This window comes from Trachymyrmex septentrionalis, unplaced genomic scaffold (assembly GCF_001594115.1).
Source record: "Trachymyrmex septentrionalis isolate Tsep2-gDNA-1 unplaced genomic scaffold, Tsep1.0 scaffold196, whole genome shotgun sequence".
In the NCBI taxonomy this organism is placed as follows: Eukaryota; Metazoa; Arthropoda; class Insecta; order Hymenoptera; family Formicidae; genus Trachymyrmex; species Trachymyrmex septentrionalis.
This window is the reverse complement of record NW_017305135.1, coordinates 153073-162713: the sequence shown is the minus strand read 5'-3', so window position 1 is coordinate 162713 and position 9641 is coordinate 153073. Positions and strand designations below refer to the sequence as shown.

General features: G+C 39.1%; 1 protein-coding gene across 2 annotated transcripts in view; it reads right to left on the bottom strand.

The window, feature by feature from the left end:
- Positions 1-205: 205 nt before the first annotated feature.
- The window catches only part of LOC108747160 (protein TANC2), a 27119-nt gene continuing 17683 nt past the window's right edge, over positions 206-9641 (bottom strand). Inside the window, exons 2-15 of one of the 2 annotated variants that reach the window (XM_018484449.1) lie at positions 7506-7879; positions 7138-7255; positions 6902-7045; positions 5099-5689; positions 4674-5008; positions 4323-4601; positions 3764-4207; positions 3439-3645; positions 2735-3001; positions 2359-2654; positions 1824-2272; positions 1413-1714; positions 920-1333; positions 206-820 (exon numbers count right to left, since the gene is read on the bottom strand). In XM_018484449.1, the coding sequence (XP_018339951.1) occupies positions 518-820; positions 920-1333; positions 1413-1714; positions 1824-2272; positions 2359-2654; positions 2735-3001; positions 3439-3645; positions 3764-4207; positions 4323-4601; positions 4674-5008; positions 5099-5689; positions 6902-7045; positions 7138-7255; positions 7506-7879 (4523 nt within the window). In that variant the 3' untranslated portion in view covers positions 206-517. The remainder of the gene's footprint in view (positions 821-919; positions 1334-1412; positions 1715-1823; positions 2273-2358; positions 2655-2734; positions 3002-3438; positions 3646-3763; positions 4208-4322; positions 4602-4673; positions 5009-5098; positions 5690-6901; positions 7046-7137; positions 7256-7505; positions 7880-9641) is intronic. The other variant, XM_018484450.1, reaches the window with a different exon arrangement.

Genomic DNA, 9641 nt, shown 5'->3' with positions numbered 1-9641 from the left:
TTTGCAATGATTTATAAAATTTATAAAAATATAAAATACTGATAAGAACACAATTAAATAGTTTAAGTTAGACTGATCTAAACCAATTACTATAATATTCTGGAATAATAAAAGATCACATGTATATGTTTGTATATATGTATACATATATACATACATATAAATATATAAGATGTATAAAAAAATCATTACACGCTCGTGTGTATCAAAACATTGCAAAACATCAATAATTAAAAAGCGAGTTATAAATATTTATTAATGCCGCGCGAATCATTTAATAATTATATTCTTAGCATTGCTGATCTTTTTTTAGTATCAGCATCTTAAATTTCGATGTAGTTGTTAAACTACTTTAGAAAGATTCAAAAGATTGAGTAAAGTTTGTTGCCGTTTTTTAAATCCGGCCTTCGTGTCATGAATTCATGATAACATTGTTGTAATTTATCATTATTATTATTATGTTTAAATTGAATAGGTATAATTTTAATTTATTTGACTGCTCTCTAATCAAATATCATTACAATTCAGTAAGAGTATTCACTGATGCCCGCAGACGAGATTTAGCGATATAATCGTCATGTTCTTGGTTGGTCCCAGCATCATTCATTCGACAGACAATCTCTTCTTTCAAAGTTGCAAGTACTCTACGATCTTGTTTGTTGTGAACTGGTGCGTTTTGAAGAGCTTCCTGAACATCCAATAGAGCATCTTCGAACATACCTAGATCTACACGCGCTTTAGCTCTAGCGTAGAACGCTTCATAAGAAATGGGTCGGATGCTAAGAGCTTCGTTAGCGAGTTCAATAGCTTCGGTACATTCCTGTTAAAGAATCACGTTATTGTTCATAAAAGTAATATAAATTTGTCATTGTGAACAATTAGGTCTATGTATAAACATTTAAAAAACTAGATTACTAACGTTCATCTTGCGTTTGCATCGGCTCAGATTTAGAAGAAAGTTCATATGAAGTTGTGTAAAAGTTTGAAGCATCATATGACTTTGCTCCTGTCCTTGACAATCTTCTTCTGGTGAAGTTGGGAATTTTCTAAGGGCATACGCATATCGATGCGATGCTTCTTTCAGCCTATTCTTTCGATATAAAACATTACCATCTTCTAAAAGTTTATTTAGTAGAATTATTAAGACGTCTGGTTTTCCCGCTGCCATGGCCCATGTAGCAGGACCGAGTTTAGCACCACGACGTAAGAAGCATTGAACCACTGGTATATTGCGACATCCAATTGCTCGGTCTAGAGGTCGCATACCGTGAAGATCAACATGTTCCACCGCAGCTCCCTTCTCAAGTAACAGTTGTACTAGCTTTGGATTACCCTGTATATATTTTAATAAACATTAGATCGCGAAAGTAATACATGATAACATGGGTTGTGCATAGGAGAGAAAGATTTACCTGAAATGCAGCTAAATCCAAAGGAGTTCTACCAGAGTTGTCACTTGTATTGATATCAGAACCGCGATCGAGCAACATTTGTACGGCAGTTATGCGTCCCCTGACGCAAGCCCAACTGAGAGCGGTGAGTCCCTCCTTGTCTTTTGTTTTTAAAATTGATCCTTTATCGAGGAATAGCTCAAGTAGATTAATGTGACCTTCGCATGCGGCCAACATTAAAGCAGTACGACCAGCGACATCACGTTGTTCTAGAAGTGATATAGTTTCGTCCGATACTGTATCCATACTGCTAGACAAATTTCCTATGAAATAATGTAACAATCATATAACTGTTCTTATACATAATTGACATAATCAAACAATACAATTTAAAGACGATCTCAAGTTATGTTTAAAAAGGGAAAAACGAACCTTGCAAAAGTCGTTCAGCGGTACCCCAATGTCCCTCCTTGGCGGCGAGCATGAGAGGAGAAAGACCTTTCGTGTTTACAACTAGAGGATTAGCACCGCGAGCTAAAAGCGCAGAAACCGTCGCAGTCGAACCGTTTGCAGCGGCGATTGTTAGAGCGGTCTCGCCTATCAATGTATCGGGACGATCTATGATCACCTCTGCCATATCCAAAAGATACTCTACAACCGCTTCATGACCTTGTGACGCAGCCGCGACGACGGCTTGTTGGGCGGCTTCTTCTCTACTTATTTCTAAAACGCCACTTTCTGCTTTACTTTCACTAGTTGGTATCCAGTCGCAAGCAAGAAGATATCCAACCACGGATAATCTTCCATGTCTTGCCGCATGCACCAGAGAACATTGGCCGGCCATATCTACATGTCCTAATGAGGCTCCAGCGGCGGCCAATCTGTTAAGTACAGATATAACAATAAATAAACAACATTGTTCAATACATATGTATCTATACATTATTTGAATAATATATACACATACCTTCTGACAACGTCACAATGTCCTCGGGCAGCTGCCAGCGATAGCGCAGTACAACCTTGGCTGTTGGTCAATTCGACGTCGGCACCAAATTCAAGAAGAAGAGACACCATCTCGACGGAACCTTCATGCGCGTACATGCACAGAGCCGGCGCGTTACCTAAATACTCAGTAATGTGATTTGGAGATGCACCTGCCAGCAGGAGCAATCGCGATACCTTCACATTTGGGCTATAAATGTTTCGAAGCGTGCACAATGCCGAGGAAATGCATTCGGTCGATAAAGTCAGCCAAATTGCCTGAGGATTAATGGAGCTCAATTAAGCTACAATTCTACATTATCCTCCATTACTCTATCTTGTGTTGATTGTAAACATACTTGTAAATCGCGCGAAGGCCAGCATGGAGCTACACCTCTATAAACGTGTGCCTTTAATACATGGTGACCTAGTTCTAATGCTTTGTCACCATCCAATGGCGCTTGAAGGCGAGATAGTCTGAATGCTATTGCCGCATGACCAAGTCTGTAGTCACACAGGAATTTCGTTGATTCTCCCTCATCTCTTCTCATCAACCATTCCCTGAACGATGGATGGAAAAACATGTATGTATTGTCCAAGCGTTTCACAAGAAAGCCAGAGAGCATCTAATAAAGAAAAATTATATCATTATATTTAAATTGATGAATACGCGAGAGTTGATATAACATTTATATAACACATTGTGCACAGTCTGTAACTGCCAATACGTATATATTAACAAGTAATCATGTGTCTACAAGTAATATGTAAGGACATTTATCAATTCCAGATAAAATAATTCGCGCACACATTATTTGTTTAATTATTTTTAATAATTCTAAATTGTAATATATATTATCATTATTACATTATTTATTATATTTTTGCAACTTACATTGTTTTTGCACCGTCAGTAAAAAAACAAAGACAGAGAGAAAAAAAGAGTTAGAAAATTACATATTATATTCATTTAAAAATAATCCATTATAAATCATATAACACATACACATACACATACACACACAGTTACAGCACTATATATTAAATGATTTAATATATTTACCTTAAATCTCTGTAAAAAATCATCCCATGAAATAAAATGATCTATATTTAATGAATTGATGGAATAGAAAATTTCAGGTAGAGTCAGTGGATATAGAGCTGCCAGACAAACAGCCAGAAGAGGTTGTACTTTGTCGAAGGATGCTGCCGTAGGGAATCTCAAGTTAAAATGTAATTGAAAGATCTGCGCGAGAGAAACTGGTAATACCTAAGAGGTAAAATAATTTGTTATAAATTCTATTCTGTTTATAATACCGCCAAGATAATAGTGGCGATAGAATTGCGATTATAGTTAAAATAAAGATGAAGATTATGATTGCACATACCTTATAACTCGCAGATTTGGCGACTAAATGCCCGCTCTCGATAAGATCGAGCGTCAACTTAGCAAAGAGAAAACTACCTCTGGCTAGAGCGAGCAAATGTGAAGAGAATCTTGTCTGATTCGCACTACACGATGATTCTGCCTTGCCGTTTACTGACGCAGTTACATTCGATTGAATGGAAGGACTTTGCGCTAATCTATAACCAACGTAATCAGATAAATCCTTCGCAATGCTGTTACTGATCGCATCATTCGCAGTTTTGTCTAACGAGATTCTTGTGTATGGTAATTGCTTTGCGCAATCCAGCAACTGTGTCCTGACCGTGCAAACGATTTTTAACCAACTGGGAACATTAGGTGCGTGCCTCGTTAGGAAAGAAGCTATAGTGTCACCTCTGTCCGGTCTGTGATACTCCGCTTCGCAAAAGGCATCAATCAATATTACCTGGAAAAATATATATATCGAACAATGTCCGCGACATAGTATAATACTTATCGAGCTTATGTTAATATGTTTACTTGTCAATGAAAAAACAATCGTAGCTATTTTGTTTACCTACCATATTCGAAGCTGGCAATCTATTGGCTTTCTTCAGAGTCAAAAGCGGTTCAATAATACCTCTCGAAAGCGCGAGATCTGGGTCAACTGTACATTCCCTTTGTGACAACGAGCCTTGAAGATGGGGTTCGGACAAGAGATATTCCTTATATGAGATCAATTGAGGAGCCTGGCAAAGTTGTGCAGCTAACGAGTGAATTAAATCTGGGACTAGGCAGGTACTATTATTGTCGGCTTGACAAAAGTGATAAGCCACAACGTGCGATGCTAATTCGCGCACCTATAATTCGATATAACTGATTTGCATCTTTTCTATAAAATTCGAAGTTGTAATAAACGCTGGTAATCGCACCTTTTCGTTAGTATGCCGAATATTAGCTCGTAGGGTAGCGTTAGTATTCTGTTTCTCTCTCTCGTCGCATTCCTCATTCACTTCCGTAGATCTTGGCTGTTCTCTTCTTCTTCCGAAACAACTATGTTCCACCAATTGCAAGACGAGTGCAGTTTTTCCTGTGCCTGGCGATCCGGAAATCAAAATGCCAGGACTGGAGCCATTGATCACGGATTCTAATTCTTGTAACAACCACTGTCGTCCTGCGAAAAGTGGGTCTTCTTCTAATAAAGGCACCTCGAAGAATAATGGTTTCAGGTTTAACTGCGTTGAATTATGATGTTGAACGAAACGTACTAAAATGAACAGGATATGGATCTTTATCATATATGTATTTGCAAATATATTGCATATTTGGATTTGAGCGGATAAAGAATAAATATTACATTTCGCATCCATTGAACCTTTAGCGTTGCTGGTTCTCCCCGATCTTCGGACACAAGATCGTCTGTTTTTTAATTGGCCGAGTTCGTCAGTTTGACCCACTTGTGTGGCGTTGACAGAATGTCTTCTAGGCACGAGTGGACTGGAGCTACCGTTGGAGAGGCCTGATACTGATACGGACATAGACATGGACATTGACGTGGATGCGGATAACGATGTGGAAATGGATGCCAGGCTACCAGCACTATCGCAGTCTCTGCAGGATTTAGTCTTCCCCTTGACCTTGGTCTTCGGCTTGACAGGACATCGCAGTGCCGCCGCAGCCTCCGCTTCACTTGACGTGCCCGTCAAAGTTGACACTGGGCTCGTATTCGTTGATGCCAATGTCTGCGTTTCGAAGCTGGTCAGGCTACTGAAGGAGGCTGCAGAGCTATCATGTCCTTGTATCGGAATTCGCGAAGGACATGCGCTTGATTCCACGCTCGCGTTTGCTCGATTAGATCCCAATAGCAGACCCAATCTCATGTACAAATCCGATTGTGACGATTTCCTGGTTTTCGAAGATAACGGTTTCACGCAACCACCCTCATCGTCTGCGAAAGAGAAAAGTTAATTAGGCGATATATAAATATAAAAAGACTGGCATAGAATCTACGAATCCAGATAGTGCTGACCGAGACTGCAAAAGTGCTTCGTGCGGTGTATCTAAAAGTTAAATTCACGGGCAAAACGAAAATCACACTTTACTAATTGTAAGACACGCTTAGGCGGATATATTATTATTTATCAAAATGTTATTTTAAGTTGAAGTAAACTACTGTCAAAGGTTGCAATGTCGCAAACGCAAATTGTGCGGTTATTACTTGTAAACATTGTATGTTGATAAATTTTTATTCTGTCCGTCTAAACGTATCGTTTATAATGCAACATATTGAACACTCTGCAAAAAGTGAGAAATCAAATGCTAAACCCAAGCATATCGACAATACAAATAACAAAAAATTTTAAGAATAATGCATCCATTGAGATATATTATGTATATCTTATCGATTTTAATCTATTCAGAAGTTTTTTCAATCTATTCTATAACTCTTTAACAATACTCATTATAAAAATGGACGAGTTTTGATAAATTTGAATAAATATACCGATTTAATTTGGAAATCAGTAATGACAATAAAAAATGCGAGTGCGCTTATAAAAAATGTAATATAATCATTTGTTTTTTTGTTTAATGAAAAAGGATAAAAGTATGACGCGGCACAATTCTAATGAAAGCAATTCGTATAATAAAATAAAAACTAGTGATGTTATAAGAATAATTACAAATTATGTATCATGCTTCTAAAAAGAAATACTACGAAAGAGAGGTGTTATCGGAAAGGAATTTTTTTTTTCTCAGTACAGGGAATGTCGTACAAAAGACGCGAGCTTATGCTCGCGTGCGTGACAGTTTTTATTCCTTTATATTCATTCGCAAACTCTAAGCATCTCAAACGTAGCGATACAGCATCAAATTTTAAAAACTCTTCCTGCCTGCAATTCTATTCGTCGAACTGATGAGCTGATTCAGTCCGTCGTTAGCCGTGCCTTGACTACTGCTCCACAGAGACTTGATTTTTCCCAAAACAACACCGGGCCATCTCGCTTTTCCTTCCATAGACGAAGTCCAAACTATATTTATGCGTGCAATTTTGGTATTATCAAGACTTACTTTACACGACTTCAGTCGCGAAATTTTTTCTTTGAGAAAAGAGTGGAACAAATATGCAGAGTTGATTTAATAGTAAGAAAAAATTAAGTACCTGATAAAGCGGAAGGATTATCATTTATGATTGGTTCAGGTGAGGATGCCGTATGTCTCGAAGATTTCTGAACAGCAAAGGAACTTCTGAGCACTTTTGGGTTGAGAAAAAATCTCCTTCGTTGATTCGGTGGCGTGGGACAGCCTATCAATTTTACAGCCGGTATCAATTTTACGTTTTTAATCTTCGTTGCATTTTGACACAAGAATTAGATTTGATTGTATGTTTTGACGTACTTTGCGACATTTTGAATTTTTGTCGATCTTGAAAAACGGAAGAAACTGGAAGTGGCGAAGCCTTGCTTTTCAAGTTCTTGGCTACTGTTATCAACGAGAGATTTTCTGCCTCGCCCCGCTGCTGAAAATAAAGTGACAAATAGATGAGCAAGATCGTACGAAATACTATTGCGTGGATTTGTGCGACCAGTATAATAAATGAGGAAATAACGTGGAAAAATTGCTTCCTCTTCTGGCATTTGTTGTTTCTTTCTACAAAGGCATAATACAACATCGTTTCGCACGTTTAAGAATACAATACGTTGAAGAGAAGGAAAGCCAGCAACTTAACGCGTTATTTCATTTTTCCCCGACGACAAAAGGCTTACGTGTAAAACTTGCGACGGCAGATTAGCTCTCGTGGTGATCTTGGTGCGTAACCTGGGGCTGCCGCAGAGGGAATTCACCGCCGATGACTCATCGAGCCAACCATCCGTAGGCGCAAAGGTGGACAGTGGAACCGAGGAAACGTTTCTAAGAGATAGTTCTTCCAACCCGTCGTCGTCGTCGTCGTTAAGTTCGTAACCACGCAGGCAGAGTGGACAGACCTCGCTACGAAATAGACAGGAGTAGCAGCGTTCATGACCGCAGGAATCAATCAGGCGACGCTTTTTGCCCTTGTCGAACGGCATTTCACAGGATGGGCACGTAGATCCACCCAGCATCCCCGTCGATTCGACCAACGCTCGTATCTGCGCCAAGTCTGCAAAGAGCATAGTATCATTTCATTTCTTGATAATTCTTTCTCTCTCTCTCTCTCTCTCTCTCTCTCTTCCTCTTTCGAAAATAATAGAACTGTACTTTATTTAACAATCCAATTCCAAGAGCTTCCACCGTTTAGGATATTCGAGATATAAAAAAATAAGTATAAAGTATAAGAAACGAGAATACGTTCGATAGCGAAAAGTTGAAATGCAATTTCGACAAAACTTGCGCGAGCCAAAGTTCGATTTAAAAGGCCAATGGCTATTCGCAGATTCGACAGTAGGCTCATCTATTGTGAATAAATTGAATAGAATTTAGTATTAAAAATAATAAGAAAAGGCTCAAACAATTTATAAAATTAACATAATGAGAAATAGGGCTACGTGCCAAGCAAGATCTTGATGCTGTATTATTAAAAAAATTTAGTATGTCGGTTAGTGAAGAAAGATACGTTCTCTCACGTAGCAACGATGCTCGTTGATCACGTGAGAATAAATCAAGTAACGCAAATCCGAGGCACTATTGTATATAATGGAACATTCTATTGTAGAAAGTAAGGTCAAGAAATTTCGCGCGCGCGCTTCTCTCGGTCGTGGCCTTTTTTAACTGCTTCATGAACGATATTATATTCGCTCGATTAAGACTTAAAGACCACAGGGAATTTCTTTGCGCGTACTTGCGTTAGGGGCCGATTCTGTAAATCTACAATAGGTTTTTAAGCCGTAAGAGACTGACGAATTATAGTCAATTATTCTCCTCGCATTACTCCTCGCATCGACTGTAACTGGTCAATTTCTTAGGGCTTAAAACACCTATTGCAGGATCTGGACTAACTCTTAAAAGCGACAGTCGTTGATATCGCGCAGATATTACGTAGAGTAAAAAAGCTGCGCAATGGCATCGACAATCGTCACTATAAAAGTTCTAAAACCGGCTCTTAGTTCCGCTGAATATATTCAGCGTTTGTACGTTGGATCGCGCTTTGCGATCGAGCATCAATTGGACACCGGACAGAGCTGGCCGATTGTGGAAAACCGCGTGGCGGAGACATGCGTCGATGTACTTGAAATGCGTCAAAAACGGAAGATGCGGTGTAGACATCCAAAGAACACGGAGGAGGGCGGGAAGGGAGATAAATGTATGAAAAATTAAGCGAATCCCCTTCGACGAATAAAGTGCGGCAAAACGGGGAAATGGAAAAGAAAGATGAGAGGAGGAAAGGAGGAAGTCGCACGACCTCTCATGCCGGTAACTCCGCGTGAGGCAGGTGCAACGTCGGCGCGGCGCGGAGGTTCGCCTGGGTTACCGTAAGCTGGGTCAACGCACTTGCGAGTCTGGTGCGCGTGGTGCGCGTCGCAGAGACCTCGCTTCTCGTTTTCTCATCGGAAGATGAGACTTCACTGGCTCACACATCTCAGTCGTAGGATCCAGTTTCTACTATCACATCGTGCTTCGTCTCACGTCGATCTCGCGTCGATCCCGAGTCGGTAGATGCCGATCGACGTCTAATAGATAGGATCATCTCGCGACATCCAGTCAGTTAGATTTACTCGCACTTTGCGATACACGATTAATTATATTTTATTCATTTTATTATCATAAATTAATTATTTACGTTTAAACTTTCTTGTACGCCACACACCCTCGTGTAGATGTGACATAATATACATTATTCTTTTATTTTACTAGTTTAAATATCATATTTCTTTATTTCTACTAGTTTAGGTTTAATTAAATATTAACGTATGTATATATATATA